This window comes from Ovis aries, chromosome 6 (genome assembly GCF_016772045.2).
Source record: "Ovis aries strain OAR_USU_Benz2616 breed Rambouillet chromosome 6, ARS-UI_Ramb_v3.0, whole genome shotgun sequence".
Lineage (NCBI taxonomy): Eukaryota > Metazoa > Chordata > Mammalia > Artiodactyla > Bovidae > Ovis > Ovis aries.
Window position 1 is genome coordinate 50,771,639 of NC_056059.1, and position 23,264 is coordinate 50,794,902.

The 23,264-nt window shown below is 35.6% G+C and overlaps 1 protein-coding gene across 5 annotated transcripts in view; it reads left to right on the top strand.

Annotated features, from left to right (window-relative positions):
- The window catches only part of PCDH7 (protocadherin 7), a 466,886-nt gene that overhangs the window by 201,203 nt on the left and 242,419 nt on the right, over positions 1-23,264 (top strand). For 3 of the 5 annotated variants that reach the window (XM_015096433.4, XM_027970918.3, XM_060417566.1), the window contains exon 2: positions 22,106-22,322. In XM_015096433.4, the coding sequence (XP_014951919.2) occupies positions 22,106-22,322 (217 nt within the window). The remainder of the gene's footprint in view (positions 1-22,105; positions 22,323-23,264) is intronic. The other 2 variants (XM_027970916.3, XM_042251304.2) reach the window with 2 other exon arrangements.

Consider the following 23,264-nt stretch of genomic DNA (forward strand, 5'->3'; position numbering starts at 1 on the left):
TTAGTAGAGGAGAAGCAGACAGGAGCAGGAAGGTAGAAAGCATCAGGGAAGGTGAGATCAGCTATATCTGAAGGCAGTTTTAACTCTATAACTCACTATTTTGAGAGATCAGAATCACCCAGAGTCCTGATGCCCATCCCTAGAACTATTAAATGCACATCTTGGGGTGAAGGTAGAACTAAAATCTTCATTTTTAACAAATGTCTTTTTTTTTTTCTCTCATACTGTAGTTAAAACCCAGTAGTGAGGCATTAAGTTAACTGAGTTGATCTTAATGAACAGTTTTAAATTAAAGAAGAGAATGGAATAAGATGGGATATATATATATATATATATTTAAAATATATAAAAATATGTATAATATATATCAAAATAGGTTGCACACAGTGAAGAAAAGTATTTTTTATCATGTTTCCCTTTGTGTGTGTGTATGTGTGTGTATTTTTACACATATATACATAACAGGGATGCAAAATTTATTTCTTACTATTGCTAGTGACTTAAGAAAAACAACCTTGAAGGTGACTACCCCGGAAATTGGAGAAGGAAATGGCAACCCACTCCAGTATTCTTGCCTGGAGAATCTCATGGACAGAGGAGCCTCGTGGGCTAGAGTCCATGGGGTCGCAAAGGGTCGGATACAACTGAGCAACTACACTTACTGACACTTACCCTGGAAATATCTTACTTAATAGATATTAGTTGATAGATTGGAAATGACCAATAACCCTAACCCTATCTTACTTGATAGATTTGGAAAATGACTACCTACAGCAAAGCAAATTCTAAGATGTTCTTATCCCATCCAATCTGAACATAGGCAAACTCACTTTGTTAAGGAGAAGTCCTTGTAGTATAATAGTACTTCAGATTCTAAAGGATAAAAATTGCCCTTACTTTGAATTTCTTAGTGTCAAATTTTGTTGCTCTGTTAAATAATCTCCCCATGCCTAATTTTCCATGTCTTTCTTATCTCCAGCCCCTTAGGATCTCTCTCATCTGCTACTGCTCTCAGTTAGGCCTTCCAGCCAATGTGGGAAGTAGCAGCATACCTGACAAGACAAAACTGTCATCTGGTAGTTTCCAAGGTGTCCTTTTTTTGGATTTCTCTCTTCTATTGCTTGCATCTTACAAAATGTGTCCTTAACCCTCCCTGGAATCTTTCTAGAATAAAACCAAATTGATTATGACTCTACCCTGCCATCTTTCAACAGTTCTTCACCACGTGCCTTGGTTTGTATATGAGGTTGGGAAAAGCAATGAATGACTGAAATTCTTGGTATTGATTCTTGTGGTTGTTCAGTTGCTAAGTTGTTTCTGACTCTTTGCAACCTCGTGGACTACAGCTAGCCAGGCTCCTCTGTCCTCCACTATCGTCTGGAGTTTGCTCAAATTCACATCCATTGAGTTGGTGATGCTATTTAACCATCTCATCCTCTGCCACCCTGCTTCTCCTTTGCCTTCAATCTTTCTCAGTATCAGGATCTTTTCCAGTGAGTTGGCTTTTCACATCAGGTGGCCAAAGTATTGGAGTTTCAGCTTCAGCATCAGTCCTTCCGATGAATATTCAAGGTTGATTTCTAAATCTGGTAACTGGTGGGTCTGACTGCCACTTTATTGCCTGCTATAAGGAACATCACCATGTTAGCTGTTAAAATGATGACAGTGGCAACAGTTGTAATATTAATAAAGGAAATAATGTGCTCAGGGTTTTACATGGTTTATACCAGCAGTTTTCAAAATTTAGTGTGCATCACATGCATCACAATAATTTTTTTTTTTTTTTTTGCTCAGCAAACATTTTCTGAACGTGAGGATAGAGGGCTTTTGAGTACTGAACAATTTTTCAGATAAGTTCCATGCACTCTGGAGATTAGGATTCATGGATTGTGTAACCTAAATACTAGCTTACTATATTGTAAAGCACTCACAGTTTCCCCCATATTAGAGATTAGGAAATTGAAGCTTATGGGAATTAAGTGTTTTGTCTTAGCTCATAGAGTTTGTAAGTAGTAAAACTCAGGTGAGCAAAGTTAAGGATCCAAGAAATGTTTTTGAAATGCTCTGATATGAGAAATCTTAGGAATTAGCTTCAAGCCCAGTGTTCTTTCTAGTTGAAGGAAGAATGCATAAAATACTTATGACTTTAGGAGTGGATGGAGGAGCTTGGTGGGCTACAGTCCACGGGTCACAAAGAGTCGGACACGACTGAGCGACTTTACTTTCACTTTCACTTAGGAGTTTAATCTACTTCCTCAAATTTCTCTTAATCCTTTTGGTATGAAATTCTTAAAATTTACATCAATCATGGAAGATTTTAATACACCAAGTATTTTAATCAGTGTTGCTCTGTTATCTGAGGGAGCAACACATTGTCTAGAAGGCAAAACATAAAAACTCTGGCTATCATTACCATGAATATCCATAAATCAATGCACAGAAGTCACAGGACAGAGCAAGATAATTAGTCATGGATGGTTGATGCAATATTGTTAGGAGAATGACATATTTAGAAGAAAAATAAAGTAAAAAAATATGGTGCAACAAATGTTAAATGGAGGAAATGATACTAAAGATGATTTTAAAGGTGATTTAAAGATGATTTTAATGACAGCCTGATAATGCTGTCATTAATGGCATTATATCTGAGAATTTCATAGTCTGAAAAACTAGCAAACTATTGTATAGAAATAAAGTCATGAATAGCAATACATATCTTTAATGATAAAAAATAGAATAATCACTAGTTATATAAAACTAGTCATTAATTGAGGAAAATAGGTCATACATGTCTTACAATGGGCATTAGATAACTTCATGGAGATGAATGTTCTAGTGTTTTTTATGACGTGTTGATCATTCCCAGGCCTACGTGGGCTAGGGGTGTGCTCAGTCATGTTCATCTCTTTGTGATCCCATGGACTGTAGCCTTCCAGGCTCCTCTATCCATGGAATTTTCTGGGCAAGAATACTGGCGTGAGTAGCCATTTCCTACCCCAGAGAATTGAGCATTCCCATACTAATTAATAAATAAAACTCTCTTAGTCTTCTTGTTTTTGAACAAAACCCCAAGTATGGCTGATTTTAATTACAAATTACTTTCTCTAGAATATATTACAGCTTTTAGAAAAATAACACCCAAGTCATTTGTTTTCCCAAAGTAACGTAAATGATAAGAAATGCTCATTTTAAGTTTTTCTGTAATCATCTTCAAAATGTAGGCCATCTGCTCCCAAAAGGATTTGGGATATTTTATGATAAAACAAATTTATAATGAGATATTAAAATGGAAATAATACCTCAGAAACCACATACAAGAATAAGGAAATGCACCTACCCTGCTTGGGCTTATAAACAGATGATGATTGAGTGCTGAGATTCCTGGCAGCCAAAGCACATAGAAATTTAGAATGAATTTTCCATTTTATTTCAGGATTAGAGTGGATTTTCAACCCTGCTGACATAGATGCTGAGCTCTATCCCAAAATAATTTTAGGATGTGGTCCAAGTATCAATACTCTTTAGGTGGGGGTAATTTAAATATGTAAGCAGAGCAGAGAACAGCTGACTTGTGTAAAACAAAGCTGAAAGGTTTATTAGGCTTTAAGAAAATTACTTAAGTCCCACATGATAGAAAGTGAAGTATGTGCCTTTTCTTTTATACTTGGCTTAAGTGTAACAACAAACTACACATAATCTCCAGTAGAATTCAAATCTGAATGTCTGATTTTCAGCCTAAGGAACCCCTGTCAGAAGTGGCTGAGATAATCACCTTTTTTCTCCTGAGCACTTGTAGGCTTTTAAGTAGGCTGATCTGTGCTAGAATATGATTTTACTAAGCCAGTACTCTTGTGACTATGTGAGCAAACCTCAGTGTTTATCAATTTCTCAGGGTTTAATCAAAGCAAAGCTATTGCTTGGTGAGCAAGAGCCAAATTATGGATCATTTAGCCACTGTGTGACTACAGGCAAGTTACTTCCCTGGGTACTGGCTTCTGCATTTACTTCATAGTACTATTGTGAAAATTAAATAAGCTTTGAATGGACACATGGTAAGCAATCAATGAGTGTTAGGGAATATCACTATGCATTTTAAATGCAGACATGTTATCAGCTATATCATTAAGGAGGCTTTGCCTTCTTCCAGTGTGTTCTGGGAAATGTTTGCTACCAATTACTGATTGCCCCCTAGAAAGATTTCTCTTTGCATTATACAGTTGCAATATGTAAGTTTCTTGCTCAGTAAAGTATCTCTGGCTTACTTCAGGGCTCTCTGTCAAACTAGGTGAAGATAATACATGTTATCTCTAGTTAATTCACAATCTGCCAATATGAGCAGTTGTTAAAAAACCTGAGCTTAAATATTTAAAAAAATGTTTCTCCTAGAATACAAGAGGTAACTTAATTATGTGGTTTGTTATTAGTTTTATTTCTTAATACACAGAATGTAATGAACTTCCCAAACTCTGGGTACCAGAAGGTTATAATTTTAGCACCTTTGAAGTGAAAATTAAGATATCAGGGAAGCAACGTCTCCAAAATGTCAATGTATATGAAGTGTGAAAAAATAAAAAGATCAGAGACTTGGAAAAGGTCATAAGGTAAAAAAAGAAAGGAATAAAATATTTGTCTTTAGATATGGTGCCCCACGTATCTCCTAAATATGAAATGTAAACAGACTTAGTCAAATAGGAATACTAGTAATAAAATATGATGTTCCTATGATGTTATGGCCTTGTGGACTCGTTTTTCCCTCATGCTTAAAAATGTTCATTTGCTAGAAGCTTAAGAATTTGACCATTTTTCTCGAGGAGATGGTAATTGAAATAAGTTGTTCTTGTGGCATTTAATATTGAAATAATATATGGCATATATTGGATAATATTGATTCTATTTTCAAATTACAACTGAAAATTAAACTCCAGTCAGTATTTCAGACTATCTGCCCTTCTGTATAATTATCACATTTTTAAAGTTTATTTTTTTAATTAGAGAAAAATTGCTTTACAATGTTGTGCTGGTTTCTGCCATGTGACAATGCAAATCAGCCATAATCATACATCTATCATGTCCCTCTTGAGTCTCCCTCCCTCCCCCGTCCTATACCTCTAGATCATCACAGAGTGCCAGGCTGGGGCCCCTGTATTATACAGCAGCTTCTCACCCACTATCTATTTTACACATGGTAATGCATATATGTCTATGCTACTTTCTCCATTCATCCCACTCTCTCCTTCCCCTACCGTGTCCTTTGAGTCCCCATGTTACAATCAAGTTACAAGTATCCTCTTTTCCCTAAAGAACCATGAAATACCAACATGCTTACTTATTATTTATTTGTTGAATTTATTTTCTGCTTTCCTTCTGAAAAGTTAAAGTTTTAATAGAAAGAATTCATCTTCCTAGAAAGTTTTTTCAATACACAAGTGTAAAACAAAGAAGTAAGACAGTAGTAGACCACAGACAATATCTACAAATATGGTAACTCCAGTTAGGCACCATCAGTATTTATTTATTAACTTTCTCCAGTGTAGATGAAGCTATTCTCAAAAATCAAGACATTCACTATCTTCCTTTATGCTAGCATAATGGGAAGAATTTGTTTCTTCCAAGTTTAAGGAATTTTTTAAAAAAATATCTTTTATCAGCTCCGTAAATTTTTGGCCCATGGAAAAAATTTTGAGCTCAATTTACCATTATAATGTATAGGACACTCTACAATGTACTCTAAGATTGGATTTCCATTGTATCCTTTAAATGGAGAGATTATAATTTATATTTACAGAAGTTGAATCCCAGCTCAGAAGAATTAAGTCAGTAGCCCAAACCTGTTCAAATTAGAGTTGACATCAGGAAAATAAATTCTGATTTCCTGATTTGGAAGTCTGTGAATTTCTTCAAATACAGTATTAGTAATCTGATAAGAGAAGACTGAAATGCAAATCTGAAGTAGTTTTCCCCGTATGAATGGTAGACAGAGACCTAATCCTTTCAATTTAGTTTTATTTGGTATTAGCACTTTCACTGTATTAAAAGAATAATAAATGTGAAAATAAGGCTATAAAGATGATTTTCAACATTTTTACAGGTTTTAGACCTTTCAACATAAAATACATAATAATATATTTGAATCCTTTATAAAATAAATACAGTTATTAGAATCACATGCTGGTTCTCTATGCTCTACAGGTGGAGTGATACAGGAATGGAATACCAAATTAAATTTGAATGCTGACTAACTTCTTTTATAAATGTGAAATGTAGGCCCAACTGCTTTACTTCTCTTTTCTTCCCATCATACCTCAGGCTCCATGGCCCATTACATGTTTCTTATTGCTGCTATAACAAATTACTAAAATTGAATGGCTTAAAGCTATAGCAATTTTTGATGACAGAAATTCAAAATAGGTCTCTCTGGACTAAAATCAAAGTGAGACAATATTTATGCTGGAGTTTTAGGGGAAAATATGCTCCCTTCCTTACCTTTAATATCTTCTAGAGGCCACCAGCATTTCTTAACTTGTGGCCCCTTCCTCTGTCTTCAAAGTTTGAGAAGATGAGTATAGATCTTACATTGCATAACTCTGACTTCCTTTTCCACCTTCCCTTTCTCCTTTTAAGGAAGATTAGATTCATTAGTACCATCTTTCTAGATTCCATATATATATACATAAATGTGTATATATATATGTTAATATATGATATTTGTTTTTTCTCTTTCTGACTTACTTCACTCTATAATAGGCTCCAGGTTCATCCACCTCATTAGAACTGACTGAAATGCTTTCCTTTCTATGGCTGAGTAATGTTCCACTATATATATATAATATATATATATATTATATATATATACACACTACAACTTCTTTATTCATCTGTCGGTGGACATCTAGGTTGCTTCCATGTTCTAGCTATTATTGTAAATAGAGCTGCAGTGAACACTGGAGTACATGTGTATTTTTCAACTATGATTCTCTTAGGATATATGCCCAGCAGTGGGATTATTGGGTCATATTGTAGTTTTATTCCTGGTTTTTCAAGGAATCTCCAGACTGTCATCCACAGTGGCAATATCAATTTACATTCCCGACAACAGAGCAGGAAGGCTCCCTTTTTTCCACACCCTCTTCAGCATTTATTGTTTGTAAATGTGTAGGGCAGTAATGGAGACACAAACACACAGAACAGTCTTATCTACACAGGGAGGGAAGGAGAGGGCGGGACAAATGGAGAGGGTAGCGTGGAAACACTTAAACTACCATATGTTCATAGATAGCCAAAGGGAATTTGCTGTATGACTCAGGGAGCTCAAACCACTACTCTGTGGCCACCCAGAGGGGTGGGGTGAGATGGGGTGGGAGGTGGGAAGGAGGTTCAGGAGGGAGGGGGCATATGTATACCTATGGCTGATTTATGTTGATGTATTTTGGAAACCAATACAACATTGTAAAATAATTTCCTTCAATTAAAAATAAAGTGAATGTTGCTCAGTTGTGTCCGATTCTTTGCGACCCCACGGACTGTATAGTCCATGGAATTTTTCAGGCCAGAATACTGGAGTGGGTAGCCTTTCTTTTCTCCAGGAGATCTTCCCAAACCAGGGACTGAACCTAGGTCTCATGCATTAAAGGCAGATTCTTTACCAGCTAAGCTACAAGGGAAGCCCTCAATTAAAAATAAATAAATTAAAAAAAAAAAAAGAAACCTGTGATTACATTGGGCCCACTTAGATAATCCAAAATAATATCCCCATTTTAATATCGGTTGATTAGTGAACTTAATCTATCTGCAATCTAAAATTCCTCTTTTGCATGTAAATTCACCAATTCACAGGTTCCAAGGATTAGGATGTGTGTATCATCAGAGTCCACTTTTCTGCCCTCTAAGTCCACTTTCACTCATTTTTCTGGAGTTATTTAACTTCCATTGAGGAATGAAAACAAGCCTATCTGGGCATTGAATACATTTTTTAGGGGCTCTTGTAACTTTTCTTTTAAACAAAGTACAAAGAAAATAAAACAACTAAGCCAGCAGAGATGGCAGAGGTATGGGTTCATGTGGGTAGCAGGAATTTCATGTGGGTAGCAGAAGATTCAACTTGACTTAGGTTTCAACTCAGTTCACTAATTAAATGCTTAAGTAAAACTTCAGAGCCTTATTCCATTTGTCTATCTTGATTTCTGTCAGACACTTTAATCCATTCAGACCAGGAAAAGCTACTTAAGGACACAGACCTTCATTCTGTAGAATATGAAAACATAATGTTTTTAAAATCTGTGTAGCTTCCCAAACAAGTTTTACCAGGTGCAGTTTCGATGTAATGTCTAAGATAGAAAAGGAAAAAAAAGAGAAAAAAAATCTGGAGCATCTGTTTGAGTGTATCCTAAAATGCAAGTTTCATTTTCATTCATTTCAGAATGAGCGAATTGATTCAGGTGTTTATGAGGCAGACTCCTGTCTGTGCTTCTAAACTTCTATGTATTTTGTGTGCATGACTGTTAAGTCACTTCAGTTGTGTCCAATTCTTTGTGACCTTGTGAACTGTAGCCTGCCAGTCTTCTCTGTCCATGGAATTCTCCTGGCAAAAATACTGGATTGGGTTGCCATGCCATCCTCCAGGGGATCTTCTCCACCAGGGATCAAACCCACATCTCCGGCCTCTCCTGAATTGCAGGTGGATTCTTTACCACTAGCGCCACCTGGAAAGCCCCTATGTATTTTAGGAGGTAGCTTTTAAAAGTTTATTTTTTTTTTCCTTGTTGCTGTTGTTTATTTGTTCAGTGTTAATATTTTAGTAGTTGGAAACCTGGACAGTTCTTTAGGAGTTCCAGTTGGTTCTTCAGCATTTCTCCCTTGAACTGCTGCAGTCTAACTCCAACTGTGTAGTTTAAGACACAGGTTTTTATCAACCACATTCAGCACTTGTGGAACTCCATGGGTATGTAGAATAGTCATGCAAAGCAACTGAGAGGTTTGTGAACTGAGCTTTTGATGATTATCACAATAGCAAAAAGGAAAAAAGAAACCTTTGCTTGTATTCTGTGAGTGCTTTTGTACGATTATTCTACACTTGCCCAGCTGAGCTTAATGCCTAAATTTGCAGCATGTAGATTTTTCGGCGCAGTGGCAAGCACAAAGCAAGTGCTTAATAAGCTTTTGTTGAATTGAGTATCATTGCAAAGATAGTCTTTTTCTCATTAGCTGCCTGTCAATATTCTCGTTTCCTAAATAGGACTCCCTCTGCCTTCCTGTTTCTCTGTGCATGTAAACATAGAAACTTACAAGGGACTGTGTAGGGTCTCAAAGGAATTGGGAGGTGAAATCCAATCAACGGCCCAGCATGTTTTCACCACTCAATTTCATACCAACCTTGCTAACCTCTGCTATTTAAAGCATACCTTTAAGAGATGAATGAGATCTCACAGTCTCTAGCACACAGTAGGAACTCTAGTATTTTTTTTTTTTACTTGAACTTTTTTGGGGGGGCAAATCAAAGAAGAATTCACAGAAGAGGTGTTTCAGAGGATAGGGAACATTCAGACAAGCTTATTTCATGGTGCTGACATTCCAGAGAAAGTCTTTACTTTTTAAAAACACCTTTCACAAAGATGTTAAGTCATTTTTGTAGCTTTTCATGAAGATAATTGACTAAAGTGTTTTGTTATTATACATATGTTTGTTCATGATTCTCGCTTCATGAGTAAATACATTCCAAATTGCTTTAATGTTTTGAAGATCATGCAGTGTACTAAGGAATTTCTTAAAGGGTGAAAAAGAGTAGTTTAAAATCGCACATTTCAGCCATTTATTGAGTTATTGAACAAACCTATCTTCTTATAGTTTCAAAGAATTAAGGAACTAGAAACGATGTTAAATATCATTTGCTAAAACTCTTTCCTTTTAAAGTTGAAGATGCTAAAACTGAAAGATTAATCTTTCCACCAGATTTTACACTTAGTATCAGAGGAAGTACTGGACTCCATGTCTGCTGATTCTCTACTTCAGAGTTACATGTGAAAAATACAATAAATATTAAAACAAGCTAACAAATGGCAATTTAATATAAACTATTTTCAAGGCACTGTCATTGAAACAGATATAATTGATACACACTGTTTATGAGGACTTTACGCACTGGTTGAAAAATATACAGTAACTTTTAAAATGTTAATATAACAGAAAAGTATTTTTTACATTTCAATATGATTAAAAATTTAACAACAGCATTTTATGAATCAGGAAAATTATATGAAATTCAATTTCCTGTTTTAATCAATAAAGTATTATTGGAAGCCAGCCATTCTTACTCATTTATGTATCTTCGACAGTTGTTTTTTCAGGACAATGTCAAAATGAGTAGTTGTGACAAAGACCCATGACCTACAAAGCCTAAAATATTCATTTTCTGTCCCTTCATAGAAAAAGTTTGGCAATTTCTCAACCAGGCTTAACAGAAGCCAGCAAAAAGAGAAAAAAAATAGATCAAACAATGTGTCCACAATACGAAGGACCCACAATTTGTGTTTTAGAGCACAGTGTCTTATTTAGAAGTTTTGAGAAAATAATATTTGCCTTTGGCCACCTCATGCGAAGAGTTGACTCATTGGAAAAGACTCATGCTGGGAGGGATTGGGGGCAGGAGGAGAAGGGGACGACAGAGGATGAGATGGCTGTATGGCATCACGGACTCAATGGACGTGAGTCTGAGTGAACTCCAGGAGTTGGTGATGGACAGGGAGGCTTGGCGTGCTGCGATTCATGGGGTCGCAAAGTGTTGGACACGACTGAGAGACTGAACTGAACTGAACTGATATTACTAAAACTTTTAGGCTTTTGTCTCTTCTGTTTTCTGATATTTTTCACTAAAAAAATATGAGACAAACTTTTATTTTTAGATTAGAGTAGTTCAATTGCAGTAGTTTGAATATTAAGTTCATTATTTTTTTCTCATTTTCAAAATCAGAATATCCATATGACCCATGCATGAGGAAAAGTGACAACACAAGTGAAATGAATAACTACAATTTTAACATTATCATTATTGTTCTTTTGCATTATTGTGGAGAAGGAAATGGCAACCCACTCTGGTATTCTTTCCTAGAGAATCACATGGACAGAAGAGCCTGGCAAGCCCTGGTCCATGATTTCGCAGAGTTGGGCATGACTGAGCAAAATCACTTCACACTTGTGATCTAGAATTATTAAGCATAACCTACATTCTTAGTTACTGCAGAAAAAATATATACAACAATGTCAAATATGTAACTGCATGCAAGTCAGAAGAAATACAATTATTTAACTTCTCCTTCCCCAAATAAATGACAACCCACTCCAGTATTCTTGCCTGGAGAATCCCATGGATGGAGGAGCTTGGTGGGCTACAGTCCACAGGTTGCAAAGAGTTGGACACGACTGAGAGACTTCACTTTCTTTCACTTTCCCCAAATAAGTGTTTTAATTAACCAATCCAAATGTTTCAACATGTTTCTTTTTACTACCCTTTCCTCTGCTATTGACTTGAAAGAAAGAAAGGCGATTTGAAGAACAGAAGAACCTTAAGATGTTAGCAAAGGAAGATGCCCCTAAAAAGTTAAAAGACCTCATTAAAGTTTGTTTGAAGATTCTGCCAGACATATTTCAACTAATGCACTATGGAATCTTAGATACATTTGTTCAGTAGCCACTGACACTGGTTGAAAATGTTTGCAGATTAATCAAGTACCTGTTCTTTTGCAAAGAAAGATCTCACAGTCTTAGTTAGTTTTAAAATAAAAAGCAAAAGCAGCACTCCTCTTAATTTAGCAATGTTCTGCTCCATGACTGTTTCAGTGCTTAATGACTGACAAAGAGTCATTAGAAGTCTGTTTGATGGACACAACTAAGTGAATTGGAAAAAACAGAAAAGCCTTTTCAGCCCATTCAGACGTAATTGATGTGACTGAGACAGTTGTATGTGAGTTCCAGATAAGAAGATGATTTATGGAGAAACTATTGAAACTAAAAAGGAAGGTACATATTTAAAGTTCCCAATAAAGTTGTCTGTAAGACACAGAACAGCATCCAACAGGGAAAGAGATTTAACCTGTAGTTCTTTCTAGAGTCATTTTTTGGGTTCTATCCTCTTGCAAATGAAATCCCCAAAAAGGTCGTGTCACTAGGTTGATCGACTCCAAGGGGAAAGTTTCTCCACTGTTAACCTGATGCCATGTTTTCTCTTTTACTGTAAGCATTATGTATAATAGGATATTCCTAAAGTTCAACTCTTTTCTTTCCCGTTTCAAAAATTAGCCGCTGCTCTATTAGAGAACACAATCCATTATTACTGTGAAGATTATAACTTAGAGGATTTTGTTAATGCAAGTGGAAGATCAATATTTTTAACTGTGTCTGATTATGAGACTTAATATTTATTTATGATGTGAATGTTATGTTTTAAACATTTTAACAATTAAAAATGGAAACAATAGATTTTTATTATTTTCATATTTTTGTGAATATGCATCTGGTCTTTATTGGTTTTCTTAGAAACTATAAATGAACTTTGTGACAAAGGTTTTTTTTTTTAAAATAAGTAGCACCTGGAGATGTAATGCCAATGACTGAATTCTGAAAACAGAATAACATATTACTGTTAATTTCAAACTGAAATTTCCTCAAAAGTGCATATTATTTATAGTGTATGCTATTATGTCAGTACTTTCAAAAAAGGAGGGCAGTTATATAGTTCTCTAAAATAAAAAAAAAATTTAAATGAATCTGCAAGATAGAAAAATAAGACAGTTGGACAATTTGACATAAACTTTCTAGGCTTCCCTGGTGACTCAGATAGAAGAGAATCCACCTGTAGTACATGAGACCCTGGTTCAGTCTCTGGGTCTGGAAGATCTCCTAGAGAAGGGAATGGCTACCCTCTCCAGTATTCTTGCCTAGAGAATGCCATGGACAGAGGAGTCTTGTGGGCTACAGTCTGTGGGGTCGCAGAGTGTTGGACACGACTGAGTGACTAACACTTTCACTTTCTATATATTTTTAAAAAAACCTTTTTAGAAAATTGTCCCAGTCCTCTAATGAATTTGAAATGTATGAACTTAATCTGAATAAAGCAGGATGAGATCTGGCTTCTACTCCGTATGTGAAGTAAACTGGGGATTGTGGTATCTTCTTATGTGACCTCCAGAAACCTGCTAGGTTTGCCTAGGTTTAGAGGAAAACAGAATGGGAAAGACTAGAGATCTTTTCAAGAAAATTATAGATACCAAGGGAACATTTCATGCAAAGATGGGCTCGATAAAGGACAGAAATGGTATGGACCTAACAGAAGCAGAAGATATTAAGAAGAGGTGGCAAAAATACACAGAAAAACTGTACAAAAAAGATCTTCATGACCAAGATAATCATGATGGTGTGATCACTCATCTAGAGCCAGACATCCTGGAGTGTGAAGTCAAATGGGCCTTAGAAAGCATCACTACGAACAAAGCTAGTGGAGGTGATGGAATTCCAGTGGAGCTATTTCAAATGCCAAAAGATGATGCCGTGAAAGTGCTGCACTCAATATGCCAGCAAATCTGGAAAACTCAGCAGTGGCCCCAGGGCTGGAAAAGGTGAGTTTTCATTCCAATCCCAAAGAAAGGCAATGCCAAAGAATGCTCAAACTACCACACAATTGCACTCATCTCACATGCTAGTAAAGTAATGCTCAAAATTCTCCAAGCCAGGCTTCAGCAATACATGAACTGTGAACTCCCTGGTTCAAGCTGGTTTTAGAAAAGGCAGAGGAACGAGGGATCAAATTGCCAGCATCTGCTGGATCATGGAAAAAGCAAGAGAGTTCCAGAAAAACATCTATTTCTGCTTTATTGACTATGCCAAAGCCTTTGAATGTGTGGATCACAATCAACTGTGGAAAATTCTGGAAGAGATGGGAATACCAGATCACCTGACCTGCCTCTTGAGAAATCTGTATGCAGGTCAGGAAGCAACAGTTAGAACTGGACATGGAACAACAGACTGGTTCCAAATAGGAAAAGGAGTACGTCAAGGCTGTATATTGTCACCCTGCTTATTTAACGTCTATGCAGAGTACATCATGAGACACGCTGGGCTGGAAGAAACAAGCTGGAACCAAGATTGCCGGGAGAAATATCAATAAGCTCAGATATGCAGATGACACCACCCTTATGGCAGAAAGTGAAGAGGAGCTAAAAGCCTCTTGATGAAAGTGAAAGAGGAGAGTGAAAAAGTTGGCTTAAAGCTCAACATTCAGAAAACGAATATCATGGCATCTGGTCCCATCACTTCATGTGAAATAGATGGGAAAACAGTGGAAACAGTGTCAGACTTTATTTTGGGGGGCTCCAAAATCACTGCAGATGGTGACTGCAGCCATGAAATTCAAAGACGCTTACTCCTTGGACGGAAGGTTATGACCAACCTAGATAGCATATTCAAAAGCAGAGACATTACTTTGCCAACAAAGGTCCGTCTAGTCAAGGCTATGGTTTTTCCAGTGGTCATGTATCAATGTGAGAGTTGGACTGTGAAGAAAGTTGAGTGCTGAAAAATTGATGCTTTTGAACTGTGGTGTTGGAGAAGACTCCTGAGAGTCCCTTGGACTGCAAGGAGATCCAACCAGTCCATTCTAAAGGATATCAGCCCTGGGTGTTCTTTGGAAGAAATGATGCTAAAGCTGAAACTCCAGTACAGAGTTGACTCATTGAAAAAGACTCTGATGCTGGGAGGGATTGGGAGCAGGAGGAAAAGGGGACGACAGAGGATGAGATGGCTGGATGGCATCACCAACTCGATGGACATGAGTTTAAGTGAACTCCAGGAGTTGGTGATGGACAGGGAGGCCTGGAGTGATGCGATTCATGGGGTCTCAAAGACATGCCTGAGTGACTGAACTGAACTGAACTGAACTGACATTTACTGTTTGGTAATTCACATTTGCAATTGTAGAGATGAAATTTTATAAAAAAGAAGAATGAATCAAATGTTCATCCCCTTTTCCGGTCACACGTGCTTCACACCTTGCAATATTGTCATTAGAATGCAGGCCTTATTTCTGTCGTCTACACATATCCTAAATCCTCTCGTCATCTAAGCAAAGTGTCTTTTTCTTGATACCAAGTTTACCTATATACCATTTTAACTACTGTTCATGTTTTCCAAATTTAAAAAAATCCAAAATATTAATAGGCAAATGTATGTACGAAATATGTTACAATGTGTATACCCCAAGTACCCAACTTTATCCTTATTTGCTATTTTGTCCTTTCAAGATTTTTGTTGTTGTTCAGTCACTCAGTTGCATTTGATTCTTTGCAGTCCCATGGACTGCAGCAAGCCAGGCTTCCCTGTCCTTTACCAACACCAAGAGGTTGCTCAAACTCATGCCCATTGAGTCAGTGATGCCATCCAACCATCTCTACCTCTGTTGTCCCCTTCTTCTCCTGCCTTCTATCTTTCCTAGCATCAGGGTCTTTTCTGGTGAGTTGGCTCTTCACATCAGATAACCAATATATTGGAGCTTCAGCTAGATTAATTTTATCTGTGGAAATGATCATGGCAATCACATGTTCCTCATCTTGGGTGCATCAGAATTCCTGCTGAGGAGAGAAGGGTAAGAAGAGACAGGCATACTTACATACTCCACAGCATGAGGGCAAGGATAGAAGGGAGAGGACCTCTCCATTCATGCCTGTGTCCACTTCCCATGTGACCTCTAGATTTTAAAATAGCAAGTGAATAAAGTTATATAAAGAATGGATAAGGATAATATAAAAAAAGACTGATTCCCAGTCTATAGTAGTTTAAATCAAAGTCAATTATAATACATTTCCATCAGTTGGGGCCTAGAATGAGTATCAAAGTATATCCCCTGCCCCAGGGATTGGATATTATCCAAAGTAACCTTTAAAAAAATTGTTTATTTATTTTTGGCTGGGCTTCATCTTTATGCAGCACAGGCTTTTTCTTTAGTTATGACAAGCAGGTACTACTTCCTAGTTGCCGTGGATGGGCTTCTCATTGGGGTGGCTTCTCTTGTTGCAGAGCATGGGCCCTGGGGGATGCAGGCTTCAGGAGGTGTGGCTCGGTCCTCTAGAATGTGGGCTCTATAGCTGTGGTGCCCGGGCTTAGCTGCTTTGCAGTATGTGGCATCTTCCTGTATCAGGGGATGAACCTATGTTTCTGCATTGGCAGGCAGATTCTTTACTACTAAGCTGTAGGGAAGCCCCAGAGTTACCGTTGAATATATTTTTGTCTTCAAGTGAAAGTCTCCAGTGTGTCATAATGGAAACAAAAATTTATTCATGAATGTCACTCTTAAATAATTAAACTTATAGATGTTCCTGCTCAGTAAATGATTGGATTCAAACATTTTTTGAAAAATGGGGGTGTTATTTGTGTACCTATTTGTTTCACAAATAACCTGCATTTAGAAAAACAAAAATCAGTGCATGAATAGGAGACTTAGGTTTGAGATTTCACATGGATTTTTGAAATTATATTTAGAAACTTTGTAAATTATTGGACCAAATCTTTATTTTCTTAGAAAAAAAAAAACACCTTAAAACATAACAGGAGATAGTTCTCATTATATATCTGTGGCCTGAGGTATAATACCTTTTATAGTATATGTCTTTGAGGGAGCTTAAGGCTCTTTGTAGAAGCTATCTCATTATTTCTCAGAGAATTTAAGTTAGTAAGGGATAGGTATTATTTTCTGCATTTTACTGACCCTGAGCCCAAGGCACAAGAGCCAGAGGTCAGCTAACTTTTCTGAGGTCAATAGGGAATCCATAAGGTTGCTTGGAACAGAATATTTTTTTTATTTTTCTGTTGTTTCTAATATATATATATATATATATATATATTTCTCAGTAAACATACACACAGGGACCATGCATGCAATTCCCCAACAAGTTTTAGTGTTTGCCTTGCCTTTGTGATTTTAATTTTATTTCTCTATTAATTCTAGTTAGTTTACTTCTAGTCTCTGATTTCTTTCCTTTTGGACAACTTTATATTATTAGGCATATTTTTTGCTTGCCATTTTTGCTGGCATCTTCAACTACTTTACCTAAAGCATTTTTTTTCAATAATAAGAAAGACAAAAAAAAAAAAAAGATAAAGGTTTTACATAAAACGTATCCTTTTAACTGCCACCCGACATCTCTCTTATACCATACCATTTTAAAAATTAGAAGCCTACACACACTTTCTCCATGTCTCCTTATATTTACAAGTGGGTCCTTTACTTCCTCTGGCTTAATCTCCTAGAATTGTTCCCCAGAGTTTAGAGGTTTTGTAACAAAAATGACCCCCTAACGGATGAATCCAAAGGACTTATAGTAATCAATATTCTTCTCGCTATCTCTGATGCCTTTGATCACATAAGATTTTATTTGCTTTCCAGAAATTACCAGCTTCCTTGGTTTCTGAGTCTCAAAAGTGAATTGGTTTTCTTATTAGTCCTATATTTTATTCTTTGCCCCTGTTTCCAAATATGAAGTCTGTAGTGAGCCCTCAAATATATATTATCTACCAAAATTATTTTAGAGATTTCAATCCGGAAACCCCTTCTTTGCAATGCCTGCCTGAATTCATAAGCAAGTTTCATGGAATTTTTTTGGGGGGGTATGCCTCTACATTGTTGGAAATTTAATCGTGTTATACTGTTGGCTCTTTTATATACCTATAAGATTTTGAGTTTTTTAAATATATAGAATTATTGTTGGAATATCCTGGAAACCCTGAGATACAATGGGACATAGCAAATGTAGGCATAATGACTAGATCCAGTCAGCCACACAAGTTTGCTCTGTAATGGCCTTGCTAAGCATTCTTATTGCTGTTTCCCCATTCTTTCTTTCCTTCTTTTTAAAATTTTTTATTGGAGTATAGTTGCTTTACAATGTTTTGTTAGTTTCTGCTGTACATCAAAGTGAATCAGCTGTACGTATACATATGCCCCCTCTATTTTGGACTTCCTTTCCAATTAGGTCACCACAGAGGGACCTAATTAAACTTAAAAGCTTTCGCACAGCAAAAGAAACCATAACCAAGACAAAAAGACAATCCCCTCTCTTTTTTAGCATAATCCTCTGCCTTAAACATTTCTTCCTCCTACTCTTTGGTAGGGAATGGTCAGACCATGTCTTTAATCTCACCCCTTTAATTAGGTCATTTATTTGCCTAATAAAAATCTTTGATTTCCACCCTGTCTTGTTTATAATTATCACACACATACCACTCACAATTTTTGTAAAAACTTTCTTGGAGACTTCGTCTTTTAAGATTTTTTTTTTTAATGTGGACCATTTTTAAAGTCTTTATTAAATGTGTTACAATACTGCTTTCTTTTTATGTTCTGTTTTCTTCGGCCAGGAGGCATGTGGGATCTTAGCACCTTGACCAGGGATCAAACTCGCAACCCTGGGTTGGAAGGCAAAGTCTTAACCCCTGGACTGCCAGGGAAGTCTCTTGGAGACTTCTTTCTTGCATTACTTACTTAGTTTTCAAGCACATCTTCATTGTTTCAAAAAACTGGGAAACTGACACGCTTCCTCAAGCTCTTCTGCTGTTTCTTGTTTTGCATAGAGAATGAGTTTGCCTCTGCAAGACATGTCATTTGTCACCCTAGACAGAAAAGTCGAAAGCTCAAACACCTCAGGTCACTAGATATCTTCATACCATACGTTTGCATCTCAAAATGGAACCATGCTTCTGTGACTTTCCAGGGAAATTCTATGAATACTTAAAGGACCATCTGGCTTCCTGAAGCAGTTTGACTTTCTGACCAAATATTCAATTGTAGGATTTCACCTTCCTCTCTCTGCCTCTCATCACCCTGAGAAATATTAGAAATTGCTGATACCCAGTTCCACCCTGAATGTTGATTCATTGGGTTTAAGTTGAGGCCAGATATTGGCACTGTATTTTTTCACAAGTATTGTGGATGTTTCTAAGACACATCTAAGTTTAGGAGTCACTTTAAGCCCTCTAAGCCACTCTACTTATTAGTCATTACCAAATTCATTATCTCTGTCACAGTTAACACAATGCTTGCATTTCTGGTTTAGTCAATATATCTCTGGTATGTAAATAATATGTATTCTGTGTCATAACTTCTGCCATAAAGCCTATCTTCTCAATAGACCCAACCCATGGTGAAGGATGGTGTGTAAATACTTGTTTCCCTAACTGTCTGCCTATCTGTCTACTTTGTTATCTAAATCTATAATACATGTCTGATTTATTACTGGAATTAAAACTTAGTTCTTGCATTAATGGGTTCTCTTTCAGAATTCAGGTATCTGTACTAATTTGGTTCACATTACCAACTTAAACAGTTTGCCAAAGATTTTTATTTATTTAAAATTATCAAAGTAGAATTTAAGAGATAGTAATGTAATGTTTATATTGTATGTAGAATTCTATTGGAATTTTTTTAAATGCAGATAAAAATGATAGTGCATTTTATGATCCATTGGGTAATATTTTTTATTTCAGATTTTATTGTAAGTCATTTTTTCATTCATTTAGATATGATTTTAAATGAAAAAGCTTTTTTATGCAAAAAGGAAGTATTAATGGATCTGAGCATTTTCTAATATATATATTCATCTTAGTATCTTAAAATTACAACACTTTCATTCTATCATTAAACTTAATATGTAACCTACAGTAATTCATGGGGATTAAAATATTCACAATTAAAATAGGGTACAGAATCTAGAAAGTAAAATGCACAGATTCATAGAAAATATTATATAATGCATGATAGAAAAAAGTGTTTTGACTTTTTATTGTAAACATAGCCTATCTTCTCTCTGTGATATTCTAGTATTAACTTTTAGTAGAACCAGCATTTAAGTACAGATTAACACTTTCATTCAAACATCATTTTCTTTTTATATCAAAAAGAATTGTTTTCTCTCATAATTTCTTATTTCTCTTTGTCAATCCATTAGCATAATTTACCTATTTCTGTGTTCATTTTGAACTTTCTCCTTGCATTAGTAGACTGATTCTAAAATACTTGAGAATCATTAAAATATAATTAAAAAGCTTTTGACCCTCTTTTATTTTTAACATGATTTTCTTAATTCATTGCTATGTCTTGAAGTGATAATATATTTTCATGACCCATAGCACTATTTCCTAAATTTAGCATTGTCATTGAAATTTTATTGTTCAGTATTATTTGCTAAGTGGCTTCTATGTGCAAAGCAATTTGGGTTTAAGAGACTATCATTAATTCCATTTCCGAGGTGATACTGAACATAATTCACAGAGGGTTTGCAGTCAGTTGGGAGTGATAAATGGAAAAAAGAAAAAAAAATATGCACACATAAGATAAAGCATGGTAAATGCAAATACAAATATGAAAGCTATTGATTTCATATTTATTAAGAAATGGGGTAAAATATCACAATTATACTACTCTAAAGCAATGTGAGAATTAATAATGAAAAAAGAAAAATGTTTCTAGAGATTTTGTTGCCAGTAAATTTTGGTCCATGGTGTGTATGATGTTTATCCTAGTAATATTTTGTAATTGTTTTAAAATACTGCAGTCCCAATTCAGGGAAACATTATAAAGAAGAAAACATGCTTTAAATGTTTCCAATAGAATTCAGAATTTCTTAAAGTTTGATTCTGAATTAAATGGAAAAGTGGATTTTATAAAGACTATACATTCTAATAAGTACATTGAAGGAGAGGTACTTGGTTAGAAATATGAACAATAGACAATATTCCTGACCAGTCTTCTATCTGAGACAAAATAAAGGGAAGTTTTGTGGAAGCATGTGTTTGTCTCTAGTAAGACCAGTTTATAAATTTTGGGGGAAATGTCACAGATCTTCTTAGCTTTCCCATTAAGAGCCTATGGTATGTAGCTTAGACTTAACATTTTAAAAATTCTACTGGTTCTAATTGTGATGGGTGATTTGTACTACTAGTATGCAAATGTAAAAGTGCAAAAAAGGTTCTTTCTCACTATTCTGGCAATATTAGTTTTATCTTTATATTAGAAAAAAAACAATCTGAGTTATAAGTTCAAAAATCTGTACATTTATGTCACTTTCAAGTCATATAAGAAGGTAATGAATACAATTTGCCAAGAATAATATGAAAGAGATATTATAGAACCTTTTATATTGGTCCTACCCCAAAATATTATGTGTACATATATCTCTGACGATGTATGGCATTAATTTATTCCCTTAATGAGCCTAAAATGTTTGTTTTATTATGTAGTTATGATAACCTTGAAAATCCATATATAGTAAGCATTCTATTCAGCCAACATTAATAACATATTATATTGTGATATCCAATGGGTAATATTTGCAGTACTTTAAATACTACTTAAAGATGGTATATGATGTTACTTCTTTGAGCAAATTGTGAGTTAGTTGTAGTAAAAACACATAGAATTAAACTTTTCTAGTTTATTTTTAATTCCCTGGTTAATGAAACTCTTGTCTATTATTTCAATACTAGCCTTATACTTTTAGGGTCAGTAGGTAATATTTTTAATATGAATGAAGTAAGAAATGTATTCCAATCTGTTAGCACTTCATCCAAATTCTTATTTATCAGCTGCACCTGTAATAGTTGAAGTCAATTCCCAGAACACTTGATTTTAAACCATCTACTTTAAGGACAAATTATTTAAAAATGGTCTTTTTATGATGGATTAGTTCTATATTTATGGCTTTCCAAAATCACTGACCCTTGATTTTATAAGGAGTCTGTTTGTGAAAAATATATTTGAAGTGAAGACTTCAGAATAGAAGAGTAGTGACTGTGTGGAAGTACCATATCAAATTTAAATGTGTGTTTCAGTAACATTGCTGTTTTCTTATCTCTGTTACAGAAAGGAATATTCAGTTCTTCCATAATAAAATCTAAGCTCTATGTTTTGCCTCAAAAAACAGAGTTAAGCAAATAAATTTCAGCATTATCATATTAACTATTCTGTATTGAACTAGTTGTCAGTCGACCTTAATGTATGTAATTTATGTATTTTTTAAATAAGATCATTTACAATCTTATACCTTAGTGACATTCAGAATCTTTTCTCTTACAGCCATTTCGTAGAGTGACGTTTTCTGTTGTGAGTCAGCCTCAGGACCCACATCAGGGGTCACTGCAGAGTTGCTATGACAGCGGGCTGGAGGAGTCAGAAACACCAAGCAGTAAGAGTTCATCAGGGCCAAGACTGGGTGCCCTTCCACTCCCAGAGGACAACTATGAAAGGACCACGCCGGATGGCAGTGTTGGTGAGGCAGAGCATATGGAAAATGGTAGGGGCAAACACAACATCCACACACATAATCACGCTAGTGAGCCGTAATAAGTAGACTCTTGAAGGTCAGTCTAAAATCAAAACAAAATAGCTGACACCAAGCCTGTTTTCTTTGAAATAATCAATATTTGCTAAAGTATAGAAATGCCAAATAAAAGAACATAATTCTCTAGATTAAATTCACTGAACTTGCTCCATCATTTTAAACCAGCCTGTCAGAAATAAACACCTTTGCCAATAAATCAGAGTAGTACCTGTTATGGGAAAAACTAAACTAGTATAATACCTAAACTATAGCCACTGAGAAAGGTCTTGTGTCACTGTTTTCTTCTATTCATTTTTGTCATGCAACTATTTCTTCAATTGTTTAATTGTCCAGTCTTGGTAAAAGGAAATGACAATAAACACACCTGGCTTTGTTCTTTCGTCTTCTAGGTATTTAGAAAAGCATTTTCAAACCTCTCCTTGTCAAGTGATAACCGAAATGGAGTCAAAGGAGGAGAACAGTATCATATTATTCTCCAAAATAGACTGTAAATGCTATTAGAACTCCCCTTTCATTTAATTATAAGGTTTCTCTCTCTCTCTCTCTGTCTTTTTTTTTTGCAAGGGAAAGGGAGGAAGGAAGATTATAGTACCCTATATTCTTATCCTGTTGTGAGATGGTTCTCATAATTACCACAATCAGCCTGTGTACACTTTCCTTTAAGTTACAATGTTAGATTGCAAGTAGTGCTTATGACACTTCTCACATAAGTTTCTGTTTCCAAAGATTGTAAGTAAATCCTTGAAGAATAGATTTATGTCAAATAATGGAGTGGTGAAGTTCTTGCTAACTTTACTATTTCATATATAAGAAGAAATTTGGTTGTATGCAGAGAGAGGAAGAGGAATCACACACATTTTTATCTCTAGTGAAACCGTGAAGTGAATTTATGTC